Source organism: Falco biarmicus, chromosome 9 (genome assembly GCF_023638135.1).
Source record: "Falco biarmicus isolate bFalBia1 chromosome 9, bFalBia1.pri, whole genome shotgun sequence".
NCBI classification, from domain to species: domain Eukaryota; kingdom Metazoa; phylum Chordata; class Aves; order Falconiformes; family Falconidae; genus Falco; species Falco biarmicus.
This window is the reverse complement of record NC_079296.1, coordinates 31,452,726-31,473,400: the sequence shown is the minus strand read 5'-3', so window position 1 is coordinate 31,473,400 and position 20,675 is coordinate 31,452,726. Positions and strand designations below refer to the sequence as shown.

At 48.1% G+C, this 20,675-nt stretch overlaps 1 protein-coding gene across 2 annotated transcripts; it reads right to left on the bottom strand.

Moving 5' to 3' along the window:
* Nucleotides 1-654: 654 nt before the first annotated feature.
* On the bottom strand, nucleotides 655-19,798 carry CXCL12 (C-X-C motif chemokine ligand 12). 2 transcript variants are annotated; one of them, XM_056351608.1, is made up of 5 exons: nucleotides 19,639-19,798; nucleotides 14,209-14,326; nucleotides 10,743-10,829; nucleotides 6,975-7,072; nucleotides 655-4,884 (listed from the first exon to the last, which is right to left on the bottom strand). In XM_056351608.1, the coding sequence occupies exons 1-5, from the start codon at nucleotides 19,697-19,699 to the stop codon at nucleotides 4,853-4,855; spliced, it is 396 nt and encodes a 131-aa protein (XP_056207583.1). In that variant the 5' UTR covers nucleotides 19,700-19,798; the 3' UTR covers nucleotides 655-4,852. The 2 variants fall into 2 exon arrangements, with proteins under 2 accessions (XP_056207583.1, XP_056207584.1); XM_056351609.1 differs by lacking the exon at nucleotides 6,975-7,072.
* Between the last annotated feature and the right edge of the window lie 877 nt (nucleotides 19,799-20,675).

Genomic DNA, 20,675 nt, shown 5'->3' with positions numbered 1-20,675 from the left:
GGGGAAGGCACTGCCAAAACCCAATTTTCAACTCATGGTTTCGAGACTCACAGCAAATTCCCTACAACATCATCCAAGTTAGGATTATATCTCCAGGATCTCACACCAGTCCTATAAGCCTCTAAAACCATGCCCCACCTCCAAACAAAACCCTGCTGTGCTCCAGGAAAACCAACCCCAAGGAGGGTGCTGTTCACATCTGATCTTTTGTCAAACGCACCCAGTGACACCCCTGAGGCTCTTCAGAGAAACCTTCACCCCTTCCCCAGCACAGATCATGATGGCATCCCTACTGCTGGAGTGAAAACAGCTCACACTTTTCAGTTCCACAAAGTCAAAGTGTTGCAGGAGACAAGCTGGGGGAAAAACAAAAGTAAAAATAATAAGAAAAAGTTTGGCCTTCTGTTTAGGGAGCAAATAGTTAAGCCTTTCCTTCTGAAGATGGCACATTTCAATCTCCTAGGTTGCCACTCACTCCTTGCCAAACCCCATGGGCACTTGGCTTCAGGCTCCCTGCAGAGTCTGAGCCCATAGGGCTGCTATGTAGAAGCATCCTTGAAACTGGACACTTAAAACTACATCTGAATGTTTTTTGTGATGTGAAGCTTTTAGCTGTTTGTATGTGAGGGGGAAAAAATTAAAAGCAAGTAATAATTTCATTTAGATAGACATTTTTATTTTGAAATTTTTAAGTGCATACACATTTATGGGAGAAATTGCAACAATATAAAAGTGTTTATTTTCAAAATATTCTATGAAAGGAGTAATTTCAAAAGCATAATATAACTCCTCCACAAAAGCTGCCTTACAGGAACACAAATACAAACCCTTTTTCACATTATTTGGGAAGATATTTCTTTTTTCTAATAAAAATATGAAGTACAGTATTAACCACATTCTGACAATGCTGAGCTCTTAAGGAGTGGAAGATGGGAGGTTCATGCAGCCCTTTCATCATGATACATGTTTTCTTCTCTGTGGCCATCAGAGTTTCATGTTTGCAGACAAGGCTCGTCTTGGTGGGATGTTGGTAAAGAAAAGAGTTCATATTTTAGGTGATGAGTTCTCAGAATGCTCTGGTTGCTGTAAATCACATTGCTCAAAACAAGTTACCAGAGAGAAGGACCCTCTAGATGCCAACAGAGGGAAAATAGCAACAAAAACTTCTAGAAGAACTGCATTTTCAATGAAACGTGTATATTTAACTTTGAACATAGCCTTCATTGCAAAATGAACAGTCACCTTTGCTCAAACACCTTAGTTAAAAACACATCAGAAAAACACCCTTCATCCTTCCTCAGGCAGAATTCAGATAAGTTATTTATATGAACAAGTATAAAGCTAGTATAAATAAAAAATTGGCACAGCAATAAATACCATCTACTCTTTAAAAAAAAATAATGCAATCTTAGGGTTCGACAGCTGCACTTTGAAAATACCACACATGATGATTTCACATTTACGGAAGCTGCTTTTTCGGCACAGTTCAGTGTTATCTCTTTTTGCCTCCTCCTCTTATGTATGGTCCCTATGTCACTCCCATTTGCTCACGCTTCCTTTCCCTGACTCAGTCTTTGGTCAACAATTAAATGCAGAAAGGAAAATCAAGTGCTCTCCCCGGGCAGGTTTCTGCTAGTGCTGCTTCTCAGCCTGCTCAGAGTGCAGCGTGCCCAGGAGGAGCAGCCTGCAATGCACAGGGCAGCACACGGAGCCTGGGGCAGCGAGTGATTGATTTCTCCAGCAAAAAGGGCACGGCTGCTCTTCCCAATGCATCGTGCAAATCATGTCAGGCAAAGAGCAAAGCTTCCCACTCCGGATTGAATTTTGGTCTAAAGCAAGAGAAAGCTTTTATCAGGTTCCCACTTCGGTCTTTGACAAGGTCTGTGCCACCCCTGTGTTCACGCTATGCTCAACCTTGCCCAGGTGAGGGAGGGACATAGTGCTGGCCCTCAGCAGCAGCCCCATGCCCTGAGTGGTCTCAGCTGCATGAGTAGCAACCAGTGTAGTGGTGTCAGGGCCCAGGTCACAATGTGAGTCTCAAGAAATGCCAGAGGCAGATGGCCCACAAGTCACCCTGACAACTACCACCTGGCTGTAAATGTTCCCTAGCCTTGCAGGGAGTCCCTTTCCTTCCTGCTGCTACTCATGCATTTCTCCCAGGAGCAAATGCCCTTCCTTTAGCACAGTCTACCGCTGCAACACTCACTAGCTTGCCCTCAGGAGAGAAGGTTGGCAGGTGACCCCATTTTCTGCGGTACCTCCACCACCTGGCTGTACTGTCCAGAGCTGGGACCCCAGGGTTTTGGCTGGAGTGCTGCAGCACTGCCCGTCTCAATGCTTCTGTCAAAGTCTGTTTGCCCAGGCTGTGATGTAGGGTTGGCACGTGCCCAGAGACCTTTCCCTGCCGGTGCTGACCCCAAATGCACTCCCTGTTAACGAGGACTGCAGCAGAGCACTGGCAAGGCTGTACAGTCATATCTACCCACCCCATCTTTTCACTGGAAAGCCAATGTTTCCCCTAGGAACAAAATCTTCATGGCACTTGTCATCATTAGCAAGGTAGGCTGTTGAAACAAAATCACAGCATTATTTAACTCCCTCTTTACTCCAATGGGAATCAATCAGACTTGCTGTCCTTTGATGGGAGGAATGTGTGAAGAATGCACATTCCTGCCTGAGAATGACAGTGAGAATGACAAGCTTTGAATGTCTCGGAACCAAGATTCTTCCATACCCTCCTCAAAGTCATTCTTGGCTTTGACACTCACACTTCTGCCTCTGGCAAACCACTGGCAATTACAGATGCAAGTGTGGGGACAGCAGATAGACCCTAAGGCATAAAGTACAGTCCAGGAAAAATACAAGAAACTAGTTTTCTCAAAAAAGTTCTTCCTGTCTTTACCCTTACAACAGAGGATCTGATCCTGCTCACACCAAATCAACACTCAAGTTTTCATCAAGTACAGTGGTACCAGACCTTTCAAAACAGAGAGACAATAAGCTTAAAGCACCAGGCTGGTAATAATAACAACAGAAGGAATGTCAAAATCACACACACATTTTAGGCGCAGCAGTCAGTTTCTACTTCAAAGCAAATGAGGTGATGTGGTCCCAGCTGAAACCCTCTCTGTAATAGCACTGTTTTGCAGAGAGGAAAATATAAGATTTTTACCTGAATCCACATGGAAATAAGGTAGTCCCTGGCTAGCCAAAGTGCCTCTTTGGCAGTAAAGATGCCTGCCACAAAAAGGAGCACTTAGTGAAACACCCCTCTCAGTGTTCCTGACACAGGCTGCAGAGAAGAGGGAAGATTCCTTTTGAAGCAACCCGCTCAAAAAAGATACAATCTTACAACATTTGTTTGTTTACAATACACACAGAGCTACATACAGACACAAGCATTGTGCTGCACAGATGTGCTTCCCCCCCAGATCCCAATGTGCAGCATAACACAGTTATTGCAGTACTGCAGGTGTCCCTCCATACACCACACAGCAAAGGTGTTGTGTGTACAGGTAGGAATTAGGAGAAAGAAATCTCTGGCTGAGAGAGGGGATTGGCGCAAGAAGTGGTAGCTGTCCCCACGTGTACTTTGCAAAGGAAATTCCAGAGGCTATCCTGCTCAGCAGCAAACAGGGCTGCCACCACTGGTGAACAGTGAGTGTTGGCCTTCATGTCCACACTCGAGAAACACCACTCCTTCCACAAACTGGGCAGACCCTCTCTTGCCCCAGACATCCCTTTTCTCCAAAGATAGGGCCAGACATCTTCTTCTTAGATATCTCTGGAGCAATCAGAGATGTTACATCCTTCAGGTACATATGACTGTTCAGTAGCCAAGGCTACAGTATCGTTGGTGAAGTGTCACATGAATGCATCTCTGCCCAATTCAGTGCAAAGCTAGCCAGGCAAGCTGACATCACCTCCTGTGGAAGGGTGGGAAGAGATACCTGGTACCTGGCAGCATATCTGATCCCTCCAGCAGCTTGCAACACAATTGTGTGGTTAGACATTTAATAATCCATTCTTTTTTGTGCTAAAATTTGTCATCAGAAACACAGGAACATAGGAAATGCCAGGTGACATCAGATCAGTGTTGTGGCTCCTAACACACACAACCACTACTGAATAATGGGCCACACTGCAAACCACATACTGGCACCTTGCAATAACAGACATGCAACAACCCAGCTGTTCATAGCTGTCACCAAGGCCTCTGATCTTCAGAGAAGGGCTTTAGCCCTGTAGCCCTGAGTTTAATCCCTCACCCAAAATACCTATAAATGCCACCCATGGTAATGCTGACCACTTTCATCAATGTCTGATGCCTTTTAGCCTTCCTATGTTCTTGGCCTTGATGACTTCTGGAGGCCAGGAGTTCCTCCACTATTTACACAACATCATTGCACTGTACAGTTCATGTCCTTCTAGGTTTAAGACTCCAGGAGACTTGCATGAACCAAAAGAAAGTTAAATAAAGCAGAACCTCTACATAGCAAAGGAAATAAAATATTATATAATAACACAGGGTTAGTTTAAATTTATATCTGCCCTCAGTGCTAGGTAATAAACCAACCTGTATAAAAACATATTTTTCTCAAATAGTTACATCTTACTATATAAAAATAGCACTGTGAAAGCAAGCCAATTTGTGCAAAAAAAAAAAACCCAACAAAACCCAAACCAAAAAAACCCCCAAAAAACCCCACACACAAACCCAACCAAACAAAAAAAACGTTTGGAAATGCATGAAGCGTTGCTTTTGTGCTGTATGATAACAGTGACATGTATTCATTCCCTAATACTGGTTATCTGCTCTCTGGGTCCTACAGTAAGAAATCCTGTAGACGGCTTACAACGCTTGCCTCTTACATCTTGAACCTCCTGTTGATGAAGAACAGAGTGAAACACTATTAAGGTTTATTTCAGTTGCAAAAGCTTTGATATCAGGCCTAGGCAAACAGCAAATCTGTGTCTGGACTAACCCAAAGGCATTTCTTTTGCAGCCCCTCCAACAAGTATTTGCCAAATGTTTTGGGGGAAGTTCTCCACAAGGAGCTACTGTGACCCAGCAGGGCAAACCCAGCAATGGAGTTATTTTGGGCAGGTTGTGCTCATCACAGTTAGTAAGGTGTTCAGAGCTAACACAGGAAGAAGGCTGGCTAGGAAGCTTTTTCTGGCCTTGAAAGCCAGAGCAGAGAATCGTCGGTGGGCAAAGAGACTTGGCAAAAAATAAACAGCAGGGAAAGGAGGGATTAATAATTTCTGAGAAGCCCCGGTAGTGGAGCAAGTGGCACTGGGAATGCCTCATTTACCTGCTCCTACCCCACAGCTCTGCTGGAGATCATGAACTGCAGCTCCACAGGGTGCCAGGTCTCTGTGAGGATGGAGGCACACAGAGGACAGCCCATGCTCTGCTTTTGTTGGTGCTTAGCTCCCACCATGGGCTGGTTGGAGAAGCAGACACCCCTGCGTGTGCCACCCAGCCGAGAGCCATCCCCATGGCCTCCCTGCTCTGGGACCTCACCTGCTGTGAGCAGCTGGGTAGCATGTCACAGCTCATGGTGACCAGCTGCCCACTGAAGGTGGGGTGACAGGGAGGGGGAGCAGCCACACGCTGCGCAGCAAATGTGTGAGGTGTTCAGTGCAGAGGTAAGGAGCTCAGGGCAGGAGCCAGACAAATGGAGTCTCCCATGTTCAGTGTGAGCATGGTACCTGGGGAAGCAGTGGGTTAGGCACCACAGCAAAGTGCAAGTGTATTGTGTGCAGGGTTCACACAGAACAAGGAGCCAGCCTGTGCTGGTGGCCTCCAGGTTTTGTCTGAAGCAACCCCTACTCCTGCTCCAGGCTAGTTGGCCTTTTGCAGTCTAGATGAGGTCACTAAGGCTGAGTTACAAGTGTCAGAGGGTAAACACCAGGTATTCAAAAGCCCTGATGACCCAGTATGTACTGTCTAGCCTACAGGATCAGAACAAACATCCCTTTCAGTGCCTGCTGGACAACTGAGACTGTGTGACCACAGCCAGAGACAGTTGTGGCTGCTTTCAGTCAAGGTAGCCTCAGAAAACTCATCCAAGCATAAAGAGGATGACGAGGATGACCATGGCATGAGTAAAAATTTCCTCTTTGAAGATATCTTCTCCAATATCCCATACCAGTAACCCCACTTCTTTTGGTGCAGAAAAGCAGGACACAGCACCCTGGTGTGAAAAAAAGGCAACTGGGACAGTCAGAGTATTGGTATATGTAACACCATGCTCTGGGTCAGGGGTCCTCATCTACGGCCTGCAGGCTGGATACGGCCCCCCAGGGTCCTCAATCCAGCCCCCGGTATTTACAGAACCCCCCGCCCCCCCCCCCTCCCCCCACCGGGGGCTGGGGGGGGGGGGGGAACCAAGCAGCCGCAGATGGCTGCCTGCCACTTCATCTGCGCGCCGGCCCCCTGGTTAAAAAGTTTGAGGACCCCTGCTCTGGGACTTGCCTAGCATCTCCCATAGGAGAGGTGTCAACCAGTCACCAATGCACCAAATCATGTTGTCACCACCCAGTGCAGCATTTGTCATTAAAAAGCACCCATGACAAACTCACAGCTGTTATTTATAGTTTAACTCTGTCAGTTTAGTATTGGAGGAATATGGCTAGCTGAAATAAATAGGGCTACCAAACCTTTACCCTGTTTTTTTTACTTTGGCTTTGATTCAGGGTTATTTTGGCCTATTTGGGTGTCCATTTTCCCATCTGTAAAATGGGAAATTTTCCTCACCCCTGGTGTGCCTAACTATCCCCCTGTTCTAAGAGTTTTACCTATATAACACTCCCTTGCAGGGAAGGTGCGGCTGTTACCCTCCACAAACATGGAGAAAAATGGAGGTCTGGATAAGCTAATATATTTGTCCAAGGTCACATAGGAAGGTCAGTGTAAGAGCAGGGACTTGAACCTGAGGTATCCCAGCTCAGAAACTAATGCCTCCTACCATTCTTCCTCCCACGAGACTTTAGTGGTGTTGCACGGGAAGGGCAGAGTGGGCCCCGTTTCTTCTGTTGCTTTTTTTTATGAGTGCGATGACGTGGTCTAAATTAAAAGAAAAATACAAAAAGACTGCCATAAATTATCCGTATACAAAGGCCTTATTCACATTTATCCTATGGTCCCTTCATAACTTGCTGGCAGGGTGCAAATGATGATGACACCCCTTTCATACACCCTCTGCCTCAGAGGAACACTAGGCAAATGGAAGTGCCCTGGTGACAGGACGTTTGCGAATTCTGAGGCCAGAACAACTCTTTTCCCAACACTGAAGCCTCCCCAAATGCCTGCCAGAACTTTTCAGCCAGGTGCCTCACCATTCACACAGTAACCCCATGATGTAAAATGAAAGTAGAGGGGGGCTGGATTTCTGGCTTCCCACCCAGCATTCCCACTGACATCAACAAGAACTGGTGGCTACTCTATGGGATTTGTGGGCATTCGGTGCCTTAAAACAAGGCTACAAAGATAGTTGCCTACATTGCCCCCACCTATGTGGGGCATTTACCCAGCTCACGCTTGGTGGAGTACCAGGAGGTAGTTGTTCTTGGCGTCTGCTACTTCAGCCCTTACTTTACAAACGAGGTCAGAAATTAGGGAGAGCGGCCACACTGGGGTTTACAAACGCTACGTAGGAAGGCAACAGCAGGGCTTGGCTCCCATCACAGGCAGCCTCTAGAAGCTGGGAATTTCCTTTCTTTCCTCCCAGTGGGTTCAATGGAAAGGCTTTTCCTTTGACTTTGTTATCTTCTCCAGATCCATCAGCAATCTGGTCCATGCCAGTAGTAGCCACTAAATGGATTCCAGTATCTCAGACTGAGGGAAGTTCTGAGGTGGGACTATATTAACTTGACAGCAGACAAGGTGGCCTCTGTTTAATTTGGGCTCTGTTAGCTCTGCAAGGGCCTGATTTTGCATATCCTTGCATGAAGGGAGAAGGGAAAGGCAGTCAATGTACTGTAAATGATGACTGGGATTGCCTAGAAGTGATAAAGGATTTGTTAGATTTGCCCCTTGCCTATAAAATGAATGAATGTTGAATGATGTTGGCCACAGCAGCTGCACAATGATTTTTAAAGCCAGTTAAGGAATTTGGATTCCTGACAGCCTGAATGTATTTTACTGATGTCTCATAAGTGTGTGTATTACATGGAGATGTGATGAATATAAAGCAACAATAAAGGCTAAGCAGAATTAGTGAGCAAAATAATTCCCTACTAAAAAATGTCTCTGGTTTCACAATCAACTGTACTGGACTCCTATATTCTACAAACTTTTCCCTGCCCTTAGCTGCAGGTTATAACACGGAAGATAGTCTCAAATTGAAGCACTGGTAGAGATTAAGATGTCTTGACAGTTTGGATTTTACTTAAGCAATTACAAGAGCCCTTTCTACAAAACGTATTGATTTTATTCCAGAAAAATAAATTCCCATGTACAATTGGGTTTTCATAACATGAAACAATTAGCCATTTTATTGCTAGTGCATATAGGGTAATGTCACATTTCATACAACTTCAGTACAAGTGAAAAAATATAATATATGGCTGATTGAAATTGATAGCTACATTAACATTTATAGATCTATATAGATTTATTTTACAAGCTGCTAGTAGTTTAGAGGGATATCGGTGTTTTAAACTACCAACATTCATATGGCTCCAATTCAAATATATGAATTGTTTGATGCGCTATAAATATATTCCGAAGTACATTTCATTGAAGAAGTCAAAGCTGTGCACTAAAATATATCAAAAACATGCCTTGTGAACATGCTACAGACAGAGCCCTGACTGTCTGTGGAGCATAAAAATGCCACTGGTGCTAGCATTACTAGTTGGAAAATGAAAATAATGCCATGATTACAGGAATAGGTGATGGACATATATGCTTTCTGTCATCTTATTTCATAGAGCTGGGACCAAATTCTCTTCTGTTTGTTACTCAATGTAAACCAGGGTGAAATCCACCAAATCGGCAGAATTGCTTCTGGATTAGCATTAGGTAAACAAAACCCAGAATCTGGCTGGAGATCAGGCATGGGCTCATTGGCTTTGCAGAGCTGGCCCCAGATCTACACTAGTGGAATTGAGAGCAGAACGTGCTCCTGCTGAGTTGTTCCCCTAAGTCAGGCAGGCAGGATCTGAGCACATTAATCACATTTGCCTAACCCTACAAGTTTCTTAAGTGTCTCCTAAATTTTGGGTCTTATGAACAGCACCAAGGGCTTCATTGGGGATGACAGCAAACAGAAACTTAGGCAGGGGCTTGAGGATTTTCCCGAAGTTAGAAAAAAAAGTAGCTCAAGCCCCTAGGATGGTCAGCACGGGCCACATCCTGCTCTTAGGTTCAGTTGTGCCTACATCCAAAGCCATCCCGGCAGCATGAACCTGGATTACCTCTACAGAGAATTTGCCCAAAGGACAAAAGGGCTGAGTGCTGGCAGCAAAGAAGGCACGGAGCGTTGGATGAGATGGGGAGAGCTATCAGGGCTGGAATCACAGTCAGTTTGGTAGCTGGCTTCCTTCCCTCCTCCTTCTCACTCTTGGCCCCAGTGTGATCCCAAAGGGCCACATGTTACTCTCTCTACTTCTGGCAACATTTTCCCCCTTGCTTATTGTAAAAACACATGAGAACATTGGTTTGTTTTGTTTTGTTTTTTTAACTCTACCCCTTGTTTGGCAGATGCATTTACAAAGCAAACAGTGAGGGGCATTCAGCTACCTGTACTGCCTCACATCTGCCCTGGGGCCATACCCTTCCCCACATTGCTCCAAGAATGCATTGCTTTTGTGAATGACTGGATTCCAGCCCTGCCTTCCTCCTACAGATGCAGGGGGCAGTAAGATTCAGCAGGGTTGCAGTGTGGTTACTGAGGGGTGGGAATGTGGTGGCAAGGGATACTGAGTGCACAGGTAGACTTGCTGGCCAAAATGCTGCTGCTAGATCAATTGCAGCCCAGGGCTCTGGGCAAGCGAAGAAATGCTTTGTACCATTCATTTGTCTTACCTTCCATCCCAGAAAGGCTGGAGCCTTTCCCTCTCAGCACAGAAATGTTCTCTGTGCTGCACTTCCACAAAATTGAACTGAGATAGTCTGGGTCCACCTCAGAGTAGCCATGATCACCCGCATTCAAGGGGAATAAAAATACATTTTAAAAGTCTGAATTTACCAAGTATGGCTTGTTTTACCCTGGTCTTCTGGGAGAGCTTTATTTGTGGCAGTGCATCTCACCTTGGCCAATATTAATAGCACTCCACACTGGCCAGCAGAGAAGCAATTTTTAGCACCAAGACCCCTCAGGCCTCAGCTGCCTGTGCAAACAGACCCCCAGTGTAACATGGAGAAGGGGCTCCAAAGAAACTGGAACAATATAGATTCTGAAGTAACTGTAGTTTGGCTTGGGGAAGACGGGGCATAAAGGAAGCGTTTTCCTTGGGAGAACGGCTTTTTTTAAAAGAGGATGAGCTGGGGACCCCAGAACAAATTCATTAGGATAGATTTTGCCTCAGACCCTGGCAAAACTCTTAGTTTGACATTTAGGATATACTAGAAGCTGTTGTTTTAATACAGACTAGGTCAACTCCAAACCCTTCTTCAAAACAATATCTCATTCCACGAGTACTTTGTCCACATGGTAAAAGCCAGACCTTAATGTTCTACCCTTTAATAACTCAGGATGTTAGCTGTTAAGTCCATTTGTCTCTTGCCTTACTTGTTTAAAGCTTTCTCCAGATATTCCTGGATCCACTTTAACTTGGGATCAATGCACACTTGCTTGCTGTTGCTCTTGAGCCTTGCACTGCCAAAGGAGAAAAGTCAGAGTGAGTCTGGTGTGCAATGCCCACACCCGCCACCCACCCCCAGATGCTCTATTTTCTTTGGGTGTCAGTGCTGCTGTCAGTTAATCCATAAAGAGGATGGGTTATCCCTACCAACCTCAAGGCACCCATTATAAATATCCCTGGTTTCAAAGCACTGGTACCATCTGTCTCCTCTAATGCTGATTCTTGTGGTCTGTACTGGGATGCATGTGGGGGTGGGACAAATACAGAATTTGAATCTAAGTTTTCCAGTTCATACCTGGGCTGTTATGACAACAGCTGTGTTGACAACAGCTAAATTTCATTTGGCAATACTAACATGGTAAATATAGGTCATTTTTGCAAGGAATTTATTAAGAACAGCTCTCAGATTCAACACAAAACTGAAAGTTTCATGTGTTTTGAGGACAGACAGCAAACTATACATCTTGGATGCTATGAAGGTCTGGTCACTTCTTAGCATTTTGTTTTATACAAGACTGAACGAAAAGGTTACAGGCAGGAAGCAACTGGAAGTACCATAGTGCCAGAGGCAAGTTTTCCCTCCTGTATTCACTCAGCACTGGAAACCAAAGCAGAAACTTCCTGAGGGGTTTCTCCTGGATGCCCAAGCTGCACCTTCCACACCAGACTGTTTAGCTAATTTGAATTCCCTCTGAACGTGGCGTTTGGGCTATCTGCACCTTTCATACAGAAGCAGTACAAATAGCTTTTCACCCGCATCAGCAGGTCTCACCCTCCAGGGATCTCTGGGCCCCTTGAGAGGGCTGTGGTCTCCCTGTGTTCCCCGAAGCATTCTGCCTCTGCCCCAGCTGCTCACAAATATTCCCTGCCTGCCTGCCATGCAAAAGTGCCAAGAACAGCAATTTCATGGAAATGCCCATAGGAATAAGTTCAGTACTCGTTTAAGTATTTTGCAGGATGGAAGCCAAAATGTTCCCCGCTTTATAAAATGAAATCTGCAGAATAGAAAACTATGGCGTAAGAAATAACAGGTCAAGAAGGCTTCTTGGTCTGAAGTTATGCAACACCACAGTTGTAACATAAACACATCAAAGATCCAGCCTTGCAAGCCCTGCGCCAATGAAGAGATGAATGGACCTAATTCATATTTCCCTTACAGTAGTGCCAAGCTGGAGTATTTCCAGTGAAGTGATACCAACAGAGAGTAAGAATGGATTTGCTGATGTTAGCAATGCCTGGGAACTCTTGAGCTGGCCTCACAGGGTACAGAACCAAAAGCACACATAACCAGCCTCCAGCCACAATGCAATTTCCCACACCTAATATTAAGACATTGATTTTTTTCAGACACTTACTTCTGAGCCTGCTACGTGTGCAGTTGTGGCGGAGACCTAGGCAATTATATAGAGTGCTAATGTGAACTGGTTTACGTGTCTACTTTAGCATGCAATTAATTGCATGCTAAAAATGCCTATTTCCCTGTACTAAAAAGCAAGGAATTTAGGATGGGTTTTCAAGAAGTAGGTATTGACAGAAGAGATTTTGGATTTGGAAACCTGACTTCCAATAGAATGGAAGACAAAAGCCTGCTTTTAGGCTTTTTGTTTGGGTACAATTCCCCTCAGCCATGAAGGGGAATGTACTTGTGCGAAAAATAACTTTCTTTGAAACTATATGCTTTAACTGAGATTCTCTATACCTGAAAATGGTAGCTTTTAAATTACTTACACCTTCACTGTATAACGCATATTCACTAAATTCAGAGTTTATGAAGCCTAAAACCATCAAGATGAGAAATTTATATGTTAGTTTTGATTCCATTTCAGCTTCTGTTTCGATAAAGAAAGACCTGGTTCAAACTCATGATGTTTCAGGGGTATTTGGAGATAAGTTTTTAAATACCTTACTTTTTAAAGTAACAAAAAGATGGTGAACTATAAGTTCACGTGTTCTGTGTGCCACTAAATCACATTGCAAACAAACATATTTGTATCAGGAATGGGCAAGAACATGAGTTGCTTGTGTTTCTGCATTTTGTGCTCTTATCTATCTCTAATGACTATGATCCCACATTAGTTAAGACATAAATGTATACTCTATCCTGTCTGAAATGCCTGCCATTTTTCTTGAAACTACTCCAGAAAATTCCAAATCCTCACAAAGCCTTAGCACTGGGACCCTTATGACATCCATTGACAGTCCCAGAGAACAAATCTATACACTATTGCATTTTGGATGCTTGCCTCCAAAATTGTTTATAGGTAGAAATCAGTTAGTCACAGCTGGTTTTACCATTTCTGTGAAAGAAAATAATTTCTCATCTGAGGCTTACAGTTTTCTCACTGTCCTCCACCAAATCCTAAGGCAGAAGCAGACATGAGAAATTGTGTATGACCTACCCAGTTTAAAAAAGAAAAAAGGCATATAAAGCCAAACTGGTTCATGAATGGATCCATGTTCTTCAATCTCTCTGTTCATTCCTGAGAAATCTCATGAAACCATGTCAGTTTTCTGGGTGCAGAACCGTTTTGGATGACAAAGATTGGATTTTCACAATGTTTGAGCTGCAACTGGAAGAGCTCCGCATCAATTGAAGACAGAACTGGTGATGGGAGCACTGCACAGAAACACAGTCTAGCCACTGAGACCCTCACAGAGGTCGACAGAAGTTGATAGCAGTAGAGCTCTCTTGCAGTGGAAAGATTAATGCTATTTTTTTTCTTCGAAAATTTTGGATTTTGGGTGAGGAGGGAGGGGGATCACCCATGAACAAATGAGGCAAAATGACCTTCCTAAACACAAACACAAATCTACAACGCCATTTTTCCTGAAAACCAGTGTTTCCTTTTCAGTAAAAATGAAGCAGTTATTTTCCATTGGGAACCCATCATTTCTGTCCTGCTGTGATCTGTGACCTACTGGAGACAGTCACTGCCTGGTACGTGTGTCCCTAGATCAGGTCAGCATATGTTTAGGGCCTGTACCTCCTGTGGAGGCTACACAAAATCCAGCAATTCCTTTTGCTTGTTTAGCTCCTCCCTACGGAAAAGTGGAGCATTAGAAGAGCCAGACCACTGTCTTCTTCCCAAGGTGTGAAGCTTCACATCCAAGGCAATGGACAGTCTGTCTGACATTCCTGCTCACATACCCAGGGGGGAACAGGACATGGGATTACATAGTCACAGGGGGATCACAGAGGTAGAACACAGCTGGGAAACATCTAGCTGGGCTCCTTTGTGTGGAGTAAAGCAGCACCCGGCTGTGCCTGACACAGAACTGGAAATCACAGCACGAGACAGACCAAATCGCAGCCACCAAAGCAGGAGCCAGCTCCGTGACTTCTCTTTTCGACACCTTTGATTAGCACCCAGCTGAAAAGAGTAAGAGACTTACACGATCTGCAGTGAGCAGTTGGGTGTGGAGAGGATTTTGAGGTGCTTAATGTTGGCTCTTGCCACGTTGCTCTCGTAGAATCGACAGGGGCATCGGTAAGTCAGGCTGACGGGTTTCTCTGCGGGACACAGGGAGAGAAAGGACACATTACTCCCTCTTGCTCCCCGTCACAGCACAGATACACAGACCGGGGCTGACAGAAACTCCCTCCAAATATGCAGGTGAAAAAAAGCAACAGAAAAGCTGTAGCTTTGGGAAAGCATTTGCCCACAGCTCACAGCACAATCCTTTTACCCCGGTACCCAGCCTTTCAATAATGGTGCGTGGGATTTTGTAAGACAAAAGAAGAGAGAGAGAAAATGGAGGTAAGTAAAGAAGAAGAGATTAGAACAAGGAGCCGCTCCATTGTGCAGGGATGCTCCTGGTAATTAGACAAGATAAAGGCCAAAAAAGGGGGCACTTGTCCTCGGTGTTATTCTTGTCAAATGATTCTGACCCGAGGCCAAATTAGAAGGTAGCCAGAAGAAAGCGATGAATTCCAAAGTGTTCAGATCAAAACGGCTCGGCTCAGGTGCAGGCTTTTCACGGGGGACTTACTGGCTGCAGAAAAGCCCTGAGTTTTCCAGGCTTTCCCAGGGCCCAGTGGCTGACCTTTCCCCACTACAGCCAACATTTACTCCCAGCTGAGATATTCGCACAAGGAGGTGTGACTCGAGATGCAAGATCACAGTGGTTTTGCAGGGAAGATTTGGAGTCTTTTGAACTCCCAGCCTGTGGCAAAGTAACGGCAATCGAGGAGACAGTTACCATGCAGCGAGCTCTCCAGATACTAATCAGGGACCACCAGACTGGATGAGTTTTTTTGCTGGCATCACAAGGGACAGAATTAAATTTAGCCCCCTAGGCTAAAAATCAGCCATGTTTATGCATGTGGAACTAAGAAAAGCAGCCTGGCACTCACCACAGCCTCTGATGCAGTCCTGCTACCTGATTTCGCCATGGGAGACCTTAATTACTGGCAACCAAGTGCAAATAAATAAGATACCCTGTGTGTAAGCTTCAAAGCTCCATGCACACTAAAATAGAAACCCAGAAGCCTTGCCTGGAAGTCTAGAAGGAGCTGCCTAAGATTTGAAACAATTTCCCAGTGGAGCAGTTTTCAGCCTCTGGGAGGAATTGAATTCATATGCCTAACCCATAAGGTCTGGCTCATGGTGTAGATGGTCAGATCTATATCTGACAGGGCTTTAGATCCTACATGGCAATCTGCCGCCCTGTTTATTTAGCCACACAGCAGCACTTGCAGCATCCAAACCCAGTTTCCTTAAAGGCAGATGGAGAGCTAAAGAGCAGGGAAAGGCTTGGAATCCCTACACTGCCGTCTAGGAAGGTGAGAAAAGAGACAGCTTTTCAAGTGCATCTGATTTGCATATATTGCGCATTTACCAGTGCCTGCCTCTAGCACATATAACGACAGACAACACGGTGAAATTACCTTGTCCTCAGGACAGAAACCCCTTTTTTCCTTCCAAATGTGTCTACCAAGAGATGAGCCAGAATCAGGTCCCACAGGCAGATGAGCAAACAGGAATTAATTCATCAGTGGGAGAAGAGTTTCTCCAAATCCACACTAGGATCTGGACTACAAGTTAACAAAATTGGAGTGGTTTTTTTATCAGTTTTGTGGCAGCCCAAACAGGGATATCATCTATGACTTAATAAATGGGAGGAGAAGCTCCCATCTGCAGGGGGATGAGGAAGGAGGGCTGCAGGATGAGCCTCCCGAACATGCACTAGACCAACTAGTGCTAATAATGTGGAAGGGTGAAAGGCGCTACGATTTCCCACGGCAAATCTGTGCCTGATAGCTACACATCAGTGAGTTTGTATTGGAAAGGGAGACTGAAATTGAATGGACTCATGCAACAATGCTCTGAGCACAGCTGCAGTGGAAGTGTTGCTGCAAGCCTGTACCAACCAGATTTAAGCAAGCTTTAACCTCAACAACATGCAAGAGATGAAGTGTTGAGATCTATGGTTTGAGAATGTAATCCTGTCCTCTCTGAGACAGGGAGAGGAACATTCTTGATCCCATACCACTTGAAATCAGGAGCAGAGAAAGCTTAACCATGGCTAACATGTCCCTGAGCCCCAGAGTTGTTTCCTGCCCAAGAAAGGGGATTCAGCACAGCAAGGAAGAGGGGAAACCCCAGCATCCAGCGTTCTTCTGTCACCCCAATGCAACATGGAATGACATATGCTCTCCCAGCACAAGAATCCCTTTGGTGTTTCTGTGCCCCTTGCTTGCTGATCAGCAGCGCAGGCACCAACCGGACTAGCTCTCAGCATTGCTAACAGGACACCAATATCTCCTGCTGCTGCCCCTCCAGCACTCTGGCTCTGAGGGCTTGGCTGTAGCTCATGCTGCCCTCAGCAAAGCTGAAAACCAGGGAAAACTAGTGCACGTGGCATCTCTCAACACAAGAACCCCTATCATCCTAAAGTGGGAAAGGGAAGGGGCGACTTGAGGGCCATAATTTGGGAAGGGGACATTTCTTGTCTTACTCTGAGGCTGACAAACATAATTTCAAAATTTGAATTTTTTTTCATGCACAGTAATTGTTTCATGCACAGTAGAGCTGGTGAAAAGAATTATTCTACGGATAGGTACTGCAGGAGTCAATGCTCTGTTGGTTCTCTGGTGTCTGATAAATACCAAGCACAGCTGAAGCCATTCTCTTAGCAGGACAGATTAGTATAGCCTTTACATGAAAACACCAGTTCTCAAGAAAATGATGGTACATGAAGCTTTTGAGACTTCATCTGTCTGACACATTTGGTTAAAAATGGGTGAATATAGTCAAAGCTTACAGAAGAGCCAGACGGTATTCAGACACCTTAATGTCATTCCTTCAGCCTTATTTCCTTAGACAAAAAAAACCCAAACCAAACAAAACAACAACAAAAGAAAAAAAAAACAACCAAAACAACCCTTTTGGTCTTGACTAGAATGGTCCAAAAGGTTCTTGGGTTCGGGTGTTTTGGTTTGTTTTTTTTTTTTTTACTGTTTCCTAACTGAAAGCTGAGCTCTGCTGGTTCTAAATACCCACTTTTGCTGGCAAATTCTCTCTAGAAACAAAGCACTCACAAAAATCTCTCACAGAGTGGCCACTTATCGATGTTGGAAGATGCCTATTTCACCCCATAGGGATCTGCCTTACCTCACCCATACCGCAACAGGATGGTAAGGAAACAAGTGACTTGCCCGTTCTGCTTAAAAATTACCATCAGTAACTTGCTGTGTGGGCTGGGAAGCTCTGGGCGCTTCAGTGGAGAAGGAAGCTCTACCCAGGCAAGCAGGCTGGGCATGAACAGACAAAACATTTGATGGAAGCATCAATTTACTCCTGTTCATCCACGGGTGCGTTTGTCAGTATCAGGAGAGAGTCAGCAACTTTTTAAGAACAGCTCCATTCCACTGGGCAGTGAGTCTGTGATAGGCAGACACAGCTTTACCAGGGTGGCTAGGAGAATTCAGAGCCCGCCTGCCCTCCAGGACAAGGTAGCCCTGCAAACTCTCATCTGGATCAGGGTTGAGAGCGTGCAACATGACATGCAAAGAAGTAGGCAAAGAACTTCACTCCTATCACCGCCAGCCGGCAGGGTCCTCTCTCCTTACTCGAGTTTTTCTCCAACCTTTTCGAGCCTTTTGCTTACTCAGGTAGCCAGGTCCCGACACGCTTACCCTGCCATAAAGGTACCCGCTGGTGCCGTTTGCTGCCAGCTAAGGAGAGCTGCCGCTCAGGGAGCAAAGCGCGGTGCAACCAGGCAGCTCTGCCAGCCTCCCAGCCCTGCACCAAGTGCTGCCCGAGGGGAGGCGAGGAGGGGGACAGCCCTGAGCTCCTGGTGGTCCCCAGTGCCCAAACTCCCGCTCCTCCCGTCGGGGCTGCAGCCCCCGTGTGGGCCGGCAAAGCTCCCCCCCCCGCTCGCTCCAGACTGACTCGCCCGCAGAGCCGAGGGGACCCCGCCTGGGTACCAGGGCACCCTGGTGCGCTCAGCCGTGCGCAGGGATCCGCGCTCCGCGGGCCGGGGGGCGAGAGGCCGGGGCTGGCCCGGCCGCTGCGGACCCCGGCTTTGCCTTCGCTACCTGCGCGCTGCCCTTCCAGCCCGCAGGGGACAGAGACCACCCGGCCAGGGCTGCTTGTTGGGGTCTCTCCGGGGCAGTGTGCCTGCTTCACCGGGACGGAGTTGCTGCTGGGACTGTGCTATGGAAAGGCGTCGGCGAAATTATAAGAGGGCAATTAACTCTCTCAGGCTAAACAAAGAGGGCATCGGAGAGCATCCTCCGCCGCCCTGGATGGGGAACACCCAAGTTTCGATCGCCAGAACTGGACGATAAGACAGGAGCGGAGGTCTGAAAGGGCGCTCGTTACTTGGCCAGCAGAGTTTCGATGAGGGGATAACAGGGGGCCGGTCCCTGCCAGGCAGAAGCCAGCCGCAGGAGGAGCGCCCGGGGGATGCCCCGAGGCTGCGGGCAGGACACCCGCCACGCCACGCGTGGGCAGCGGTCCCCGCTGCCCCGGAGCCCGTGGCCCAGGGCTGCCCTCGGGGCGAGAGGCGCAGGTGGCTGCGGTCCCTGGAGCCGTGCTCCGGCGGTGACAGGCGGGCCCGGGGGCCCGGCGCGGGGCGGACGGGCTGAGACGGCGCTGCGGAGCGGGACGGACAGCAGCGGTGTCGCTGCCTTAGCGACAAACGCCGCCGAGGCAGCGCTCGCCGGCTGCCGGCCCGCGTCCCCCAGAGCTCTCGCCAGCGCACCTCGCTGCGCCCCCCAAACCGCCCCTCGCCCCCTCGCCGGGGGTGCGGCGCATTCCTGCTGAGTGACCGCTTTGGCTCAGCTCTGCTCTGATCGAGGGAAGATAGATCACGACAGAGGACCGAAAAGGAACCCAACAAGCGCCTGTTTCTCATTTCTTGTAACTTTTAGGGCTGTTTTTTTTAAAGGGGAAATCGATGTATGTATTTTGCAACCAAACCACCTCCCTGCAGACCGAGCGCTGTCGAAAACCTTCCCGCAGCCGATTTCAATCTGGGGTGCGTGTGGCACGGGGGGTGGCTTGGACCAGCCTCCTTCGCAACAAGCGAGGGCGGGAGGGCGAGCCTGCCTGCCCCCAGCTCGCAGCCGCCACGGCGCGGGACTCGCCAGGCGCGCACCCCCGAGCCGCGGCGGGAGCCAGCGCCGGGAGCGGGCGAGCGGCGGAGCGAGGGGGCACAGCGGGGCGAGCGGCGGAGCGAGGGGGCACAGCGGGGCTTTCCTCGGGGCCGCAGCTGCCGGCCGGACCCCCCCGCCCGCAGGCGGGAGCGGGGCGAGCGGGCGGCCCGCAGGCGGGAGCGGGGCGAGCGGGCGGCTCGCCGGCAGCGCAGCGCACTTACCCTCCGAGAGGGAGATGATGGCCAGGGCGAGGGCGAGCAGAGCCAGGGCTCGGAGGTCCATGCTGGAGCGGCTGGCGGGGCGCGGGGCAGGCGCTGGACTGCTCGTCCCGGCAGCTGCGGCGCTCTGCCGGAGTCCCCTCCTCCCCTCCCTCTATAGAGGGGCCGGGACCGCCGAGGCTGGGGGAGGGGAGCCAGGGGGAGTAGCTAGCCTATGATTTATTGCCCGTGGCATGTTATTACATCCTTCCTCTGTTAAAAATGCTTGGAAAGGAACCAAAAGAGCGAGGGCTCTTCTCGTCGCTCCGTTCGCCCGGCAGTCTTCCCCCAGGCAGAGCGCTTGCCCCGCGGCCCCGCGGCCCGAGCCCCCCGCGGGACGGCAGCGGCGGTGCTCGCCCCGGGGGTCCCGCCCGCACGGCCAGGCGCGGTCACGATCCCCCCATCCAGCCCGGGCCGTGGCGGGAGGAAGTTTCCTCACCAAACTAGGCCAGTCCCTGTCCCTCCTGGGCATCCCAGCCCCGCTGCTCTTGAACTTGAGCTGCTGGAGCTGGGACAGCGGTGGGGACGCGTCCTGTAACCCTCAGCATTCACACCGGGGAGAGGAGAGAAATGCCACTTCACTCCGTGGGCGCGAATCTAGATTTACACCGGCTCCCTGGGCATCAGATCCAACACCACACGCGAAAACAGAACTTTACCCGGGAATTTGGGGGGGCGAGGAAGGGAGAGAAAGAGGCTTTCGGGTTTTGCTTCCACATGCTCAGCTCGAACCACCGTTTGCTCGTATTAGCTGAACCCAGCCGTACCTTCCCTGCCACATTTCTCCTCCTTTGTATTGCAGATGCCGCCGGCCTCCCTGGCACCTGGGCTGAAAGCCCCGATAGCCCGCAGCGCCTGCAGGTCTAAAGGGTGCTGCTGGCCCTGAGCTATTACAGCATCGTCAAGTGTAATTGACTTCAGCATGCCCCGGCTGTCTGCAGCCCGAGCCCACGGGGCCCTGCTGGTTGCCATTCAATACTTTAAATAAACATCGAGGCTTT